The sequence below is a fragment of the Rhipicephalus sanguineus genome, chromosome 7 (assembly GCF_013339695.2).
Source record: "Rhipicephalus sanguineus isolate Rsan-2018 chromosome 7, BIME_Rsan_1.4, whole genome shotgun sequence".
In the NCBI taxonomy this organism is placed as follows: Eukaryota; Metazoa; Arthropoda; class Arachnida; order Ixodida; family Ixodidae; genus Rhipicephalus; species Rhipicephalus sanguineus.
Window position 1 is genome coordinate 12,877,066 of NC_051182.1, and position 17,195 is coordinate 12,894,260.

Sequence of the window (17,195 nt, forward strand, 5' to 3'; positions counted from 1 at the left end):
CCCTTGTGTGGGCTAGTGAAAAGTTCCGTGATTATCTCGTGGGAAAGCGCTTTAGCCTAGAGACAGATCCCAAACTACTCGTATCTTTGTTTGGGTCAAAGGGAATTGACGAACTAACACTGAGACTGCAGAGAATGCGCATGTCTGATGCGCTACACGGATGATATTGTCTATGTTCCAGGCCGGGACCTGACCGTGGCGGACGCCCTTTCTCGGTCACCTCGTCTACGAACGGAATCCACGGAACTGGAGGCCGAAATCCAAGGCCTTGTCACTTACGGTAACAGAGCCGAGTTTACAACTTATCGCCCAGGAGCAAGAGCAAGATGCGGTATGTCAAGCTCTTATCACTCTATGTACAAAAGGCTGGCAAAGCTGCCGAGAAGTTGGGTTTGACTTGAAGCCTTACTGCAATGAGAGGCAAAGAACTGCCTTGGTTGAAAATCTGCTTATGGGCGGCTTCACGAGGGACACTTCAGAATTGAGAAGTGCCGGGTACGTTCCAAAAGCTCTGTTTGGTGGCCAAGTATCGACGCGGACATTGAACGACTTGTTAAGAACTGCCACAGCTGCCTTAAGCAGAGCACCAACCGAAAGATGCCTCTGCAACAGACCAAGTTTCCAGATAGGCCATCGCAGCGCACTGCGATGGATTTATTCTTTCTTGGGGGAAAGTGGTGGCTGGTCGTCACGGATTATATTTCACGATACCCGGAGCTCGTACCGCTAAATAACCTGACTTCATCACAGCAGTAATAAATCACTGCAAATCCGTTTTCGTGAGACACGGGATTCAGTAGTTTCCGATAACGGGCAGCAATTCGAAGAGACTTCGGCGCTGAATTTTCAAAATTTGCAACAGAGTACAACTTTCAACACAGTCCTCATTATCACCAGAGCAACGGAATGGCGGAATCCGCCGTTAAATTATCAAAGGGTCCTTAGAGAAAACTGCTGACACTTATAAAACTCTTCTGGCCTACAGGACAAGCCCTTTGAAGAACGGTTACAGCCACGCTGTGCTGCTCATGGCGAGGAGACTGCACACGGCCCTGCCCAAGTCCAGCGAAAACCTCCAGCCGGAATGTCGAACATCCCCGATTGTACTGGATTGTTCTGATAAGCTTGAGCACGCAACGCGAACAGTAAAGATTATTCTGGAACTAACGCGGTCTGAACGATAAGCCTGGAATCTTAGATGCCGCATCTATATATGCCGACGCCTTACCGCTGATCAGATTACTCGACCGCCGACGACTGTTCGCGCCGTTATCAGTGTATGGTGTGAATCGCTTTTACAGTACTCACGAATTCAAACAAGACACCAAATTTTAGTATCACGAATGGTATGCACAATTTCTCGAGGTAATCACGTCCTGTCGCGACGAATTTGGTCTCTAAAGATAATGTTGGCTATGATCTACACGCCTTAGCAGAACAGGCTGTTGGGCGAGTTGGTAATGCATTATGTGAAAACTGCGCGAAAAACGTAGACAAATGTGTCGTCTGTTTCTTCCTTTGTCTACGCTTTTCGTGCAGTTTTCACATAATTAGAGTACTGTACGTTGACTTTTAATTTGCCGGGCACAAGTTGGCCCAAATAAAAACATTCTGTATTTCCTAGTTTTCCTGCAGCCTTCTTCACCATCACAATCACGGGACATCTGGTGGAGGTGCTGGTTCGCTCATGTTTCGCACACCCACAAAAAGCCGTGAACCAGCCCAAGCCGTGAGGATGACGTCCGATCCATCCCGAATCATCGGGCTAGCCGCACGCAACAACGACTACCACCAGAATACGAGCCTTTACCCGAAAAGAACAGGAAGACCCCGACCACCACATCAGCGACGATGGCAGCACCCCTGGCGCCTACACCTGTGCTGCTACAGCAACGTTCCGCAGATCAGCCTTTCAGGACCTGGAAAGTTGGCTGAAAACGTACGACCGTGTAGACATCTTCAACAACTGGGGTCCCGACGACAAGTTGCATCACGTTTATTTCTACTTGGAAGAGGCAGCAAGGACCTAGTTCGAGAATCGTAAGCCGACACTTCGAACCTGTGAGCTATTTCGCAGCACATTCTTGGACACTTTCACAAGCGTCATCCGCAAGGGCCGCAGCTTTGCTGGAGAAAAAACTGCAACAACCAAATGAAAACGGAGGCAGCAACAATTGAGAAGGCACTCGAGATGTGGACGAAGCAATATAACCGTTCACATCTGTCTACTAGCTATCCCGCTGCGCAGTCACTAGGCACTGACGACCTATGGGAAACCATCAGAGCGATCGTGCGGGAGGTGCTGCGCAAGTTACCGCGGCCTCAAGTAGACTCGATTGCGGAAGTCGTAAGAGAAGAAATGCAGCAGCCACTTGGAGTCCCTGAACCAAAACAAGCTCAGCCGCTAGCCATGTTTCCACCTTCGCTGAACACGAACAACCATGTTTCATGCAAAAAAGAGGCGTCTGTATTGGATCCAGAGTTGCCCCGATACTCAGTGAAATTTTCCTCAAGTTCGTACATAAAAAAAACTGGCTGAACAACGGAGGGGTATGCATGGTCTTGCATGTGTTGATATATGTGGACGATTATCTCATACTCTTTGATTCTTATGACTACTGCCGTGGTTCTGTGCACATTTTCAAAGCATTTCGCGAGTGCAGCCGAGGTCTCAATTTTACAGTAGTGATGATGAAAGAAAAGGCGCTTGAGTTCTTTGACCTCAGGATAATATTCCACCCCTCTCACGTATGCTGGAGGTACCACCCCCACTCGTTGAAACCTTTGCTGAATTTCGCTTCCAATAATTGAAAGCTCATTAGGCAAAGCATTGCCTTTTCGTGCATACACGCAGCCTCGGACAATGCATGCGAACATGGCATGACCCAAAACTTTCAAGAGCAAATCAAGCGGTTGCAACTAGCATCCCAGCCCGATCATGTCATCGTTTTAGATGTGAAGCATCTTATAGCGGAGTTCAATCCGGTGGTGGTGGTGGTGGTGGTGTGCGGCGTGACCACCCTTACTGCGCATGCGCAAACCTTCTCCACGTCCCCTCTCCACTCCCTCTCTCTCCTTTCTCTCTCCACATCAACTCTCCCCTTCCCTTTCCCCTTCCCTTTCCCCCTCTCATTTCCCTTTCCCACCCCCTCTCCACTCCTCCTCTCCCATCTCTTTCTCCTTCTCCCCTCCCCCTGTTCCCTCCCCCTTCCCCCTCCCCTTTACCTTTCCCCTCCCCCTCTCCCCTTTCCCCCTCCCCACTCCACCTCTGAAACGCGAGCTCTACCTGCCGAAACACTGCTTCGCATCGCCTCATGGTCCCCTTTAGCGGGAGATGGTGTGATTTTTTGCTTGCGTTAAAATGCGCAAATATCTCAGAACGGCAAGCAAAAGGAAAGAGAAAAAGAGCCACAATCTGGAAAACCAAAACGAATTGCAGTAATACTTAGCTGGGGAAAAACAGCGCAAAAAACTGTACTGTGTTCCTGCGTCCTCATCCTTTTTTGCGCTGTTTTTCCCCAGCTGAGCATGTACCAACTCGCCCATATCAAAGTCTTGCAGTACTACCTTACACTCACAAGTTAGCGCATGGCATCAAGAATGTTTTCACGCGATATGGCTAGATGTCGTATTCTCCTCACCCCGAAAGCTATCTGGTCTATGCACACAAATAAATACAGTGCAATACTGAACCGAAACCGAAACACAACAATGAGCTTGTGCAGAGGGCACGGAGGAAGGCAAGTTTCAGCGCAGCTTAAGAAACTAGAGTCTCTAGAATTGCGTATCTATGTATTTTCTATTAAAGGAACACACCACCTAATACCTACCTAGTGATGTTGCGCCTCAGATATGCGTAATGTTTCCTTTTTGATCAACAATGTACACAAGTATGAACCTAGTCAGCCGTTCAAGATGGCTGGCCCTTGGGCAAGTGGTTCAGCTTTGACCGGGTGGCTGAATCGAGTGACGTGCCGACAAACAGAAAGACAGACAGAAATACAGACCAAAATTTCTGCGTTTAAGTTCCCCAAGAAAGACTACCGTCTTTAAGAAACACCTAGGCACTGGCGCACGGGCTGCAGGGTGAAGCGTATGTCTAAATTTGTTGAATGTGTCGTGGGAATTGTGTATCAAACACCACTGTCTTGTGGTGAAACTTACATTAGGTAGAGCGGAAGGTTTGTCAACATCAGATTAAAAGAGCACAAACGTTCCCTCAGTGAAGAACGACCTCGCTGAGCATTGTCATGAGTGCGGCCGCTCCCCTCATTTTGACGGCGCAATGATTCTAACACATCACAGACAGCAGGTCGCCAGAGAAATTGTTGAAGCTATCCCCCCGTGGGAGGCCTAGGCCAAGGAACTTAAATTGCTGGTTGATAATAAAGTTTATTCCTCCTCCTCCTCCTCCATATTAAAAAGGAAAGTCAACAGGCTGTCGACCAGCTTGAGTGACACTGAATTTGGTTATCTGAGTAACATTTGTAAAGATTACTGTATCGAAAACGCAAGTTGTCCAGTTAATTTCTGTATCCTTATTTTTTTCGGTGTCTTTTTAGCGATAGGGTTGTGATAATCGTAGATATTTATATTGTTTCCTTTCCAATAAAATTTCAGTTGAAGGCCAGCGTAGTACTGTTTGCTTCTTTTCTTTCCTCCGTTGTTTCCCGTGCACGCTGCACTTTACGCATGATGAAGATGTACCAACTCCTTCAAGTTTCTATATTATTGAGGGCAGCGTAAGAAGCTGCCCCATAGCGTGAGGGCGAAGTTTCGTGACCATAAAAAGTATTAAAGGACACTGGTTACACACTGGCACCCTGCCTGTTAAAACATGGTTAGAGCAAAGAATCCTACCAATAGCTTACACTCTAAAAAAACCGGAGTCGGTGGAGCATGTTTTTTATGAATTGCTGGATGCCTTTCTTTCCTGGGATGTCCCCAAAGAACGTCTAAGAATGATATAGATATCCCACTACCATCTTATAAAAGTTGCTTCTTAGACATAGAACCAGAACTATAAACTTGACACACGGAGTATCGCGAAGCAGCACAGTTGTTTGGGAACGTGACTGAGATGCTCAGTCTGTCGGCGCTTGCTTTATCGAAAACACATGGCAGTTGCGCGAAGTGTATCAAATACTATGTTACGACTATAAAAGTGCTTATAGTTATGAATGAATTGCTCAAACTGAAGCCGTTTAAAGCGGGTGTGGCATATCAAAGGTTTTAGTGGAGGCCATTAGCGCGAATTTTACTGGAGCTCATTAGTGGGAATGTTTTCATTTGAATGTTACACGCACCAATGAAAATTCTAGCCAGTTTCACGCCGTGAAAATCGTCGTAGAGGAGCTGTCACCCCTTTGGTCGGGCATTACATTTTTCTCAAGTTTTGGCAAAGTTTTCACTATAACGAATTCTATGTAGTTTCTTTGTTCTTGAGGTGAAGTCATGTGGATCCCGCATGAAGATATGCTAATTGACGGCCGCGCCGGAACGCTACATTAGCGTACCGGTGCGGCCGTGACCCTTTCCACCCGCCCACTCGTCCAGAACGCGTGTTAATGTCACGGTTGCTCTGGAATAGAGCACTGCACGGGCCGTGATTCTCGGCCCGGGCCCGAGCTCGTGCAAGTTTACCCGCCCGAACCCGGCCTGGTGACTCAAAGCGAGACCCGGGCCCAGCCCGAACCCGAGAAAATATTTCCCCTACCCGGCCCTGCCCGGCCCGACCGCAGATCGGGCCCGACAGGGGCCCGAGGTACTAATCTAGGTGGTGTTGCCCGAACATTAAATCGACAGCAAGGTTTTTTAAGTGGCAAATATCTACGCTTTGTTGGCGCATGTTTCGTTAACAATTATACTTTAACCTACGGTAATTTATTGTAAAAAGGGGCTCACGCTGGAAACAGTTGAGTGGACATACAGTTGAGTGATACAATGAATGTTTGTACAGCAGTGGTATAGTGAACCTATTTTTTCTGCATATACAATGGGGACCATCAAGGGAATTTGGTAGAAGATAATATTGTAGCAAGGAAAGTGATTTGCAGCATAAGTTCAGTTTGGATAGGGAACGCAATAAAAACAGAGGAGACGGAGAAAAGAACGCCCTCTTCATTTGTTTTTACTGCACTCTCTGTTGAAGTTTAGTGATCCTTCTGGATATGTAGCACCTGTCTTCAGCATAGTAGCACCTTGCCACAGGAAGAGAAATAGAAGAAGAAAGCCAGTCATAATGTAGTTCAGCGCAAAAAAACAGGCAACAGACGAGCGAGAGGACAAGGATACGGCTGTCCTTGTCCTCTCGCTCGTCTGTTGCCTGTTTTTTGCGCTGAACTACATTATGACTGACTCGTTCCAACTCGCCCAACAAGCAACGTTGCGAAGAAAGCCAAATTTATTAAGTTGTTGTAAATACACAAACCTATAAATAAAAATGGTAATGAACCGCGTGCAGCACGTGTACTTTTAGAAATACGTATAAGCAGCAAAAAGGAAGAAAAAGCTATTTGTCTTAGCGTTATTTTCATATATCACACCACTGCTATAAGGTGTTTGTGGCATATTTCATAGTTTATTTGTTCACATGTAATTGTGCAAAAAATCAAATTGTCAAGAGACTGCGACTTTAAGCCCACCGCTGTTGCATCACATATCTTGCCGCGCTAAAGTTTCTCGCACTGCTTGCGCTAGCCGCAGGAGCGCACACCTGCCTTGCGAATTGTCAAGGCGTCAGCAGCAACTTCCACCACTGGACTAAACTTAGAATAACTTTGTGGAACTCTGCTGAATGAACATAGCTGTCCAGCTCATCTTTTCATTTCTCTCGTTCTCGAACGTCGTGCCACTATTTAATGTCATCTATAAAACTCCTCTTTGAGGGCTTCTCCTTTTTAGGGGCGAAGCTCCTTATGCCGTGGTTCTGTCCATTCTCCGTTTGTAGCGTTGTAGTAGCCACCTCTAGCTCGTGCGAAGCGCGCGTTCTGGTATGCAGTATAGAAGAAGAAGAGGACGTTGACGAGTGAGACTCTCGTGCGTGTTCGCCTGTGTGGCATTCTTTCTTCTTTACTGCGCGCGTTCTGGTATGCAGTAGAAGAAGAAGACGACGCTGACGAGTGACACTCTTGGCACGCTTTCTCTTTAGCTCGGAGTCGCCATATGGAAGACAAGGCTGCGGAACGGAGGGCACGGAAGGCGGCGGCAGCGCGCGCTCGCAGACAGAATCCTGAGGTGAGAGCCCGCGAGGCCGAAGCTGCACGTCGACGCCGCGAAGCAGATTCCGCTGTTCGAGCCCGCGAAGTCGAAGCTGCTCGACAAGCTGCACGGCTGCGGCGAGAAGACCCCGCCGTTCAAGCCCACGAGGCCGAAGCTGCTCGACAAGCTGCACGGCTGCGGCGCGAAGACCCCGCCGTTCGAGCCCGTGAGGCCGAAGCTGCACGGCTGCGGCGCGAATCGTATCTTCAAAATGGGAAGGACCATGAAGCGGCGAGAAAGCGCGCGAACTGCAGGCAGAGCCCGAGGCTGTGCGAGCACGTGAAGTGGCTGCAAAACGCATCAGGCGGGCTCTGCCCGAAGGCGCCGACGCGCGCTTCCAGCGGGACTTCCTTGATAACAGTTTCGGCCATAGTTGCGGTGTGTGCAACAGATTGTGGTTCTCAAACAATCTAGTCACAATATCTTCCATCGAGAAGGACAACGCTCGCGCCAATGCCATCGCCATGCTGCAGCGCGAGTTCGCTTCGCCCCACTCATCATCATTCACCACGTGGATATGCTGTGATTTTTAGCAGTGTACGTTATGCACGGTTTGCACCGTGCTCTTTTTTATTGCGATAGCGATTATATGAACCGTCTCGGCTGGTTTTTGCCGTCACCGCCGTCATGCACCGTATATGTATAAGTATGTATATATATATAAAAGTCCCAAAGAAAAATAATTCAGAAACATGCTTCCGAAGCGCGGAATCGAACCAGCGACCTCTCCCTCCGCAGCGTATGGCGCTAACCACTACGCCACAAAACGCAGATCCTTCAGGTAGCTAACTGCGAGCGTTATATACACACCCTTTATCGCTGGCAGTACTCCGTGACGGCAGGCGCTTATAGGCATTTCTTCATTACCAGCGAGATGGCGCGAGGAGCGCCATCTCGCTGTATGTCGACGGCCAGCTCGCTCGCTTCTTCTAATAGATGCGCAGGGAGAACCTTGCCCTTACGCTGTCTGCTCGCGCGGTAGTTGCTGCGGGGGGGGCAGATGTTTCTACAGCGTAGCAGCGCGTCCATCACGGGCCGCTTTTCTTCCTATCGCATTCATTGCTTCGTCCTTGTGGCGAAACTGTGACTTTTTTACATATTTAATGGTTTATTCCTTGCTAACAATGCTGTACTGGTAGAAGGTGGTCATTGGATTACGCGGGTAAAACTGGCAGAAGGTAGACGAAGCGATTTCTATCTATTTTCGGGGTTCGTTCCAGTTTGGTAGTAAGGCACGAATAAGTTTCTCGACGCTTACTCATTGGATGCATATGGTTCGAAGTAAAGGGTCATCACTCGGCACGGAATTCGTAATTGTCTTTTTTCAAGCCAGATATTTCGTCAAGTGAATATACTTGCCCCACGCCTTGTTCAATGCACATATGCTATTCCTGCACATTCCAACGCTGTTGCAGCAGTATCATGCATCTCTCGCACTGTATAGCGCAGGAGTCTCAAACTCGCGGCCCGCGGACCTCCCGCGGCCCGCACATGACTGTCTTCGTCCCCCCTTTTTTTTTCTTCGTAAGTACGTTCTTAAGCTACACAGGCGTGATTTAACTACTCAACTTCAGCATTACTATTAGCTTATGACGGCTGACGTTGATACTCACTTGTACTCACATATACTTCAACGCACTAGCGTTCACACGCCAGCTCAATGTTTATTGATCAGAGGCGTGCCTTGAGCCCCTCCCCCGCAAAAATTTTTCAAAGGAAGTTCTTGATAAAAATATCTCGTGTGAGTCATATCTTTCAATAAAAATGTCCTTACTGGATTGCAATCACTGATAGCTCAAAATGCGCATTGTACAGCACCGGTTATGCGAGATATTAGTGTTTAAGTGCTTTGATATCCTGATCGCAAAAGCTAATTATACGCTAACGACTCGTGAGTCGACTAACTCAGACTCAGATGGAGCCGTGAGCCCGAGTCCGAGTGAGTCCGGCTGAGGAAAATTTTGCTGAGTCCGAGTGCGAGTGAGCCCTAAGGACAAAATATATTCCATGAGTGAGTGTGAGTGAGCTCCACATTTCTTGCCGCCCTCTGTGCATGACAGGGCTAAATCATTTTTTTTTTCGTGAGGCACCCCCTGCGGCCACCATTTGTTGATACATAACCGTGAAACAAAACTCTACATTTCAGAATCGGCGTCCAGATTTCAGTCATATTGGAGATGGGTATTCATATGTTGCAATTCTGCCGCCAAATAACCTTGAGAAATAACCCATATATGAGATATGGAAAAGTGTTTTCAAATGGCAACGTTAGCTGAAATTTGCTATGACCTATCCTCCCCCCTTCTTTGAGTAGATATTCGGGAATGCGGCCCGTTAGCCGGGGTGAGTTTGAGACCCTTGATATAGCGGAGCAAGACAAAATCTCAGAAGTTAACAATGTGGACACAAAAAGCAGGTTGTGCATGTCCATCTCGCGTCACATAAACACTGTAAGCCGTGACGGAACCACGGAAAGAGAAGTTGTCTTTATAGGAATTCTATGTAATGAGACTTCGTGCAGTCCTTTTGTTTAAGGCTGAAACATTCAAGAACGTTTCCCCGCTTTGGAGCTCTGTGATCGCCCTTGCGATGATAAGTTAGAGGTATGCATTTAATATATTGCATTTATTTCTGCGATTACAGAATAATATTTGGGATATAAAATAATAACGAATGCAAATAAAGAACAGAATAGCGATATAAGCGCCTGGTCTATTTAGTTTTAGCTCGCCTGTTTCAGATAAATCAAGTAGCCCCATATGCAAGAAGGAAAAAAAGTTCATTATTGTTCCTCATAAAGCTTCTCCAAATAGATTGCCCCACATAAACAAAAGCGTTTTTTTTAGATAAAATTCGGCAGATCCCACGTACCGAGAGAATCGATGTTATGCGAAGCACGCGCGGGAGAGTGACTGTGGCGTAATATTTCACATTGAGCAAAATGATGCCTCCTGTCCTGGACCTGGCAACGAGGTGTTGTGATGCCCTGTTCACATCCAAGCAGTCTGTCATGCAGTGTAAGAAGCAGGCGTTGTTGGGTTTTCATAAATCAATGTTCAAGTCACCGGCAATGATGAGGGGCATGGTCCCCTCGGCATAGTTATTGTAGGAAGCACTGACCCCGGTTTTTGAGCAATCTTCGGGGTCCACGTTGCAGACCCCGTGAACGAGCGGATGGTAGTCGGGCGTCTTACAGGGCTGTTTTGTCCTCAGTTCCGTCAATTTCATTGCGTCCGCCGCGGTGGTGTAGCGGTTACAGTGCTCGGTTGATGAGCCGAAGGTCGAGGGTTCGATCCAGGCCACAGCGGTTGCATATCGATGCACGCGAAATGATAAAGGCCCGTGCGCTGTGCGATGTCAGTGCACTCTAAAGAACGCTGGTTAACTTCAACACTGGTTAAATTTAGTTATCACTTTCTTCTTGTGTCAATGTGTATGTTCGCGGTTACTGTGTTGAGAATCTGTATCACCTGTGGCACATACCCGCATAACATGAACTCTGGCATTCGGGTATGGGGCACACGTGACGGAGAGAAAGGGTTTCGTGACCTACGCGACAGGCGATTGCGTTATTCATGTCATGACCATTGAGTCGTGTTGTTCATACATTGGTCCTCTGCTCTGCCAGTTTTCATATATTACAACCTATGGAGACGATCAGGAGAGTGCCCAGACGTAGGCGGCTACATAGATAGATACGTAGATAAAAACGCCCAAAGTGCCCGAGTGCTAAGGAATGCTTCGCATTAAAAATGTGAAACGTATATGTAGGCACAACGTATGTGGAACTAATTTAAGGGGACACTGAAGAGAAATACGAGTTTTCTTTTATCAGTAAATTACTCTTTCATAATTACAAGATCACGACGCTCGCTGCGACAAGACTCTTGGTAAGCGATAAAACGCACAAAAGGAAATACAGGTGCCGGCGCCACCTTGAAATTCGCACAGCAGACGCCGTGACGTCAAAGATTCTGACAGTCCTACTAGGGCCTACGTAGTTCCTAATCGGAAAAATGAGGTATACATTGACCTGTGGGTGGGCCATAGACCTAACATACCGGAAATTTCGTTGAACGAAAGTCAACAAAACACGACAAATACAGTTTCAAATCTGTGACGTCACGCGCCGAGTTTTCAGGGCGACGTTTAAAAATGGAACTTTCACCTTGATTTTCTCCTCAATTAGTAAACTCATAATGGTAAGATGAATGCCATTTCAGTTCTCAGAGTACACTTTATCAGTCTAAACCAATTCAGTGTTTCATTTTAGTGCTCTTTAAGAACGGAGCAATGTCCGAAGCCGGACCCGAGCCCGCCACCTCAAACCCGCGGCCGGCCCGGCCTCAGGCCCGGGTTTGAGGGCCTGAGGCCGTTTAAGGCCGGATCCGGAGCGTCAGGCCCGAGCCCGGCCCGGGCCCGCCGTGGAAACTACTTTACCCGGCCCGGCCCGGCCCACTGGCCGGGCCGGGCCCGGGTTTTCGGGTAGGCCCGAGCCCCTGCAGTGCTCTACTCTGGAATTCAAGCGGCGTTGCAAGCGCTGCCGCTGTGCAGGACATGCACCGCCGCGCTGGTAGCGTTCCACCGCGGCCGCGACTCGTACCGCCTTCAGTCGCACCTCCTCTCCGTGGTCCATCCCGCAAGCTTCTTTCCTTTCTACCCTCTCCCCTGGTCACCGAGTCTTTTCACCCGCCATCCAAGTGCGGCGCTGCCCTTTCCCTCTCTAAGCTGAGCGGCACTCACGTCACGTGACCTGCGTGACGCCTACGACTACTACTACTACTACTACTACTACTACGACGACGACGACGACGACGACGTCGGGACAGGGTAGAGTAAAACAGCTGCGCTATAAAAAAAAGGAAAAAAAAAGAAGTGGCTGTTTAGCCCAGTGGGGTGTCACTCGGCTCTGAAGGTGGGGTCGCAGGTTTGAAACTCAACCCCGCCAATGTTTTTACTTTAGAAGTTTTACACAATTTCCTTACAGCGATTCGTTTTAGGTGACAGGCGGTACAGGTTCTCTCGTTGGGTCTGCATAAAAATGTTGAAGCATTTAGAAATTTATTAGGTTTCTCTTTATTTATTTTTTCAATACGAAATGCACCAAGGCATTTGTACAGTGTCCCGGATCCAGGAAGATGTCGAGAGCCAGAAATGGAGGAATATAAATAAAACGCTACTTTTACAGCAGAAGACAACATACAACAAGCGCCTTGCGAGGAGGTACTGTAAATGCACAATACACAGGGGGAAATATATTAGATCTGGAGGAGCTTCGATGGATTGCAAAAATAATGCTATTGGGGTGTAGTAAAAACAGTCGCAGACCGACACTCAGGTGGTTCCCTTTCCAACGCCGAGAGGTACGGCTGTACGTTTACCGTAACAACTTCTCATTGATTCGCGTGAAATGTTTAAATATGCCAACTATTTCGGTTGAGAAGGTTCGTTGCTCTGCCTGCAGTTATTTCTAGGCCCACGTCCTTTGTACGCCCGAGTCCAGGACTCCCTACCCCAATGACTGAATACTGCTTGTGCAGTGTGCGATTGTCTGTGATGCGCGACGTCCCGCTGTTGGCCACCGACACTTGGAGTCCACGTTGCTGTACACGCACGACTCTTATCACATGGGGTAGCCCGCGGCGTGCTGCTCACAGTTCCTCCTTCTGCTTGACCGTGCCGGCGTGTCCCTCCTGCTGCCAGAATTCGTGCGGCAAAATGCCCATGAAGTAGTCTGGATGTGCAGCCACTTCCTCCTTAGTGAGACGCGTGTCCTGGTTGACGTCTCCCACCGAGATGAGCCTCCAGGCCTCGCCCTCCTCGCGGTCGTGGCTGGGAAGCACCCAGTCGCGCATCTCGGCCTCGTTCAGCGCACCGTCCTTGTCCTTGTCCATGTACGTGCTGAAGTGGCTCTGCTGCGCCTGCGAAACATAGAGGTCCACGTGCATCGGGCTCGAGCAAAAAGCTTTCCCCTCATCTTTCAAGCGCTGTCACTACTTCCAGCCAAAGTTATGTCTATTTATTTTTGACATGAAAGTGTTTTATGCCTGGGTCCACCAAGTACTTCCGTTACGGATATGACATTGATAAAATCGACGCCAACGGGTGAGAAAGAAAAAAACAAGAAAAAGATCCGCCGCTAAGGATCGAACCCACGACCTTACGGCTGCGACGGTAAGCGCCCGACGCTCAACCGACTACGCTACCTTGGCAGGTGCTGGAAACCACGAACGCGCATTATAGCTTTCACACATTCTGTCCCGCACGGTGCTCGCTAGTGGCGGTGTAGGTAGGCGGGGTGGAGCGGGGCGGTAGCGCCGTCTGTGGGAGGCCGAGATTGCGCGCGATATTGGAGGTCATGGTTAAAGGTCATGGTTGGAGGTCATGGTTCTGTTGCTAACCTCCCTTTTAATGCCCATACTTTACAAATATTCGTTAAATATAAAATAATCAAATTAAACCTGCTCTACGAATATTCCTTAGTAATCTCTTTTAGATCTGATACCATAAAAGGTCGCGGCTATATACGTAGTCTAGCTAACTTACAATTAAATCCTTCGACGCGCCTAAACCTGACATTCCGAACATTGGCATGTGCCGAGACCGTGCACAAATTATGGTTTTGAGACATTGCATTATTGCTTGCCGAATACACTAAATAAATTAGGAATTAATTGTGAAAATGTTCGTAAGCTCTCTAATACTTCTATTTTAAATATGCTTTATTAGTTTATGTGTGTAGTATTATTTGCTGTTTTGTATACTTCTTTCTTCCGATGTATAGCATGTGCGTTGCTGGGTTGTATAAGTTTGTATAACTTCATTGTTACGATGCAAAGCATGTGCATTGCTGGTTTAAACTGTCTTGTGGTTTACTTTGCTTTTGCCGTTTTGTTGTCACAGTGAACACGGGGCTTCGTCAAGCTGTTTTTATACAGCTTTTTTTCCCCTGTCCCTGCCACTTACTGTACAACTGTACGTGGTAAATAAACTCAACTCAACTCAAAAAGCGTCTCGATACCAGCATGGGACACTGGCCGCTCTGGCGTCGCCGAGGCAGCGTAGACGCAGTTACGTTCTTTGCGTTTCGCTTCGTGTTAGCGTGCGCCGGCTCATCGTAGTAGTGCAGCTTCCACATCGACCAACGGGATTTCTCTGCTGCCGACTGCTTCGATTGCGAGAGCACCGACTAACTAAACTGCTGCAATACACGTTGCAGAAAGGACACGATTTCGACGGGCGAATGCATGGGTGTAGCGAGACGCACGCGTTTGCGGCTCAAGCTACGAACCTCTGCCTCCCGTGTTGCTGAAGCGCAGTGTGATAGTGTATGCATGAGCACAGGCGTCGGTTACCATTCTAGAAAGCGCACACCGTGCCGTTTCTCTGCTTAAAGCAGTACTGACATGAATTTTTAAATTTTTCGGGTTGTTGCTCTAAATGAAAGCACGGGTGTCGAGAACCCCAAAAAGAGTGTCGTGGTGCCTGGGGATGCATTGCATATATTTTTAATACCGGTTCTTTCAACCAGCAGTTTCGGTTTCGGTTTCGAGAGGGCGGCTTCATAGTGACGTGTCAAGTCTGCCCGTGACGTCACGGGCAGACTGCGACCCACGAAATATGCACCTGCTGTCCTTTGCTGTCAGTCGAACGTGGTTCATGATGAGTGCACTGTCGTCCAGTGCCTCCGACAGCGATTTCTGTGATTTAGGCTGCATGCAGAACCCAGATTTCGCAAACCAAGTGAGCTGACTTGAAACGTCATAGGGCTCTCCATGCGGCGAAGCTGCCTTGCATATGCTGGGAGATGAAAACTTTAAAATCAAACTTAATTATTTATACGTGTTTCCCGGATGCGGTGTGGGGAGAGCGTTAACACTACATGCCAAGGAAACCAAAAATGTCCGTTTTGCTGCACTACAAAATCGTGTCAGTACTCCTTTAAGTGGCGACGTTTTGAAAAAGTGTATATCGGGTACCAGTGTTGATTATGAGCTTGTTGATGTCATCTTTACGCTGGAATCACGATTCGATGTGTCCGAATATATGTTCACAACTTCAGTTACCACAACTACTTAATCATGATCATGGGCGTTAGTCGTCACGATGGAGACATAGGCGTCAACATGGGTGCATCCACGTCAAACGGTACTATAGCTGCCAAACATCAATAGACATTGTACAAGCTCTCATATATCACTACACAATAAGCACTACTTCTGTGAAGACACGTTTCACTTTCGTGTTGCGTGTTATATTAGCTTCTATTGCCATATTAGCTTCTGTTACCCGCACTGGCCTCCGAACACAGGTAATCCGGTCTCGGCGAGAAAAGATGAAAATCAAGTGTATGGTGCCGTGTACCTGTCTTTGGAATGTAGTTATTGTCTGACTTCGGAGTGCGACTGTTGAAAATGACAGATAAAAAGACAGAGTACGAGACGTTACAGCTTCAGTGATATTGCCACGCGCGCTTCTTTTTCTATTTTGATGTAATCGCCCCGCTACACGCTAACCCAATGCCTTCTGCAAACCGCGCCCGAATGTCTGGGAACATTCCCGATTATTTTAGAACGTCCCGATCAGATTACGTGCACAACGTGAACGTCAGACTTTATTCTGGATTTAACGCCGCGAGAACACTCGAATCATCGATGCCACATGAATAAATTTCCTACGGACTTTCCTGCTTATCAGATTATTGACGCCTGTGCTGGCCGCTTTCGCTACACTTTGAGTGGGCACGAGCCCGCCCAATAAAGCGTTTCATCATTGCCGGCTGCGTTTTGCTTTCTTCACCGTCACAACCACGAGAAAATATTGTGAACAAACGCTAAGAAGAATTCGGATGCAATATATATTTTTTCAAATTGTTTGGCACTAACTAGCGTGCGTAATGAGGTCCTGTAGAAAGTGCCAGAGGCCGCGCTGTTCTGAACATTTCGCAAGATCTGGCTAACGGTCACTCGAAGGCCGCCGACGACAACGGGAGCATTTCAAGCACTGTGCTAATATTTGAAACCGTGTTGTTAGAGCTATTTAGCTAGAAAAGGATATCGACTCGCAAAATGCGGTCCAGTGTTTTACATGCGCGCATTATGCGCTTAACCATCCACATCGGTTCGATCACACGGTGGCGTATATGTAAGTATGAAGCCAGATAAATAAATTGCACTTAAAGAGTGCGCAAACAGAACCGTACCGGTGCCCAGTTCTTGTCCTTGTCCTTTTCCGGTCCGGAGACGCGCTTCAGGTGCTCCATGTACTCCTCGAAGGAGACGATGCCATTCTTGTCGGTGTCCATCAGCTCGGTGGCCTCGGTGACAACAACGTCTCGAACACGCTCGTCTTCCTCGGGGTGCAGGAAACTTTTGAACTCAGCCTTGTCCAAAGCACCATCGTTGTCGAAGTCGGCAAGCTTCCAGCGACGCTCGGTGCGCTCCAGCATCGCCTTCGCCTGCTTCCCCTCTTCGCCGGCTTTCTCCAGGTCTGCGAAGAGTGTGAAAGTGGTGCTCGCAAGCACGTGCGCTGGCCCAGCTATCGACACTTCCGCGAAATAACGGCACTGTTCAGAAGCAGTGGCTTTCCAAGTGCACGTGCCCCACCGTGGCTCAAATATGTCAAGCTTCGTTACACGAAACGGTGAAAGTTAGCGTATGTCAGTGAATACGACGTGGTCAGAAGGGTGTGACAGCTGAAAGCACCTTTCGGGTCCATTTTTTTAGTACAGTACTTAAATTTATTAATTTACTTTTTAAGTTAAATTATTCATCTATCGATACTGCGATCTCTACATTGATATCACAGCATTGTGGTAAAGCTTAGTAGACACAATACAAAAAATGTTTTCATTAATGTTATACAAATATCTCTGAACTCAGCTTTGTCTAAAGCACCGTGAGCCACAAAGGACTTTGGACTCGTTAGTGTGTAAT

At 47.9% G+C, this 17,195-nt stretch overlaps 1 protein-coding gene across 2 annotated transcripts in view; it reads right to left on the reverse strand.

Annotated features, from left to right (window-relative positions):
• Positions 1 to 12,320: 12,320 nt before the first annotated feature.
• Positions 12,321 to 17,195, reverse strand: part of LOC119399294 (calumenin-A) — a 30,125-nt gene continuing 25,250 nt past the window's right edge. For both annotated transcript variants that reach the window (XM_037666109.2, XM_037666108.2), the window contains exons 4-5: positions 16,463 to 16,749; positions 12,321 to 13,181 (exon numbers count right to left, since the gene is read on the reverse strand). In XM_037666109.2, the coding sequence (XP_037522037.1) occupies positions 12,912 to 13,181; positions 16,463 to 16,749 (557 nt within the window). In that variant the 3' untranslated portion in view covers positions 12,321 to 12,911. The remainder of the gene's footprint in view (positions 13,182 to 16,462; positions 16,750 to 17,195) is intronic.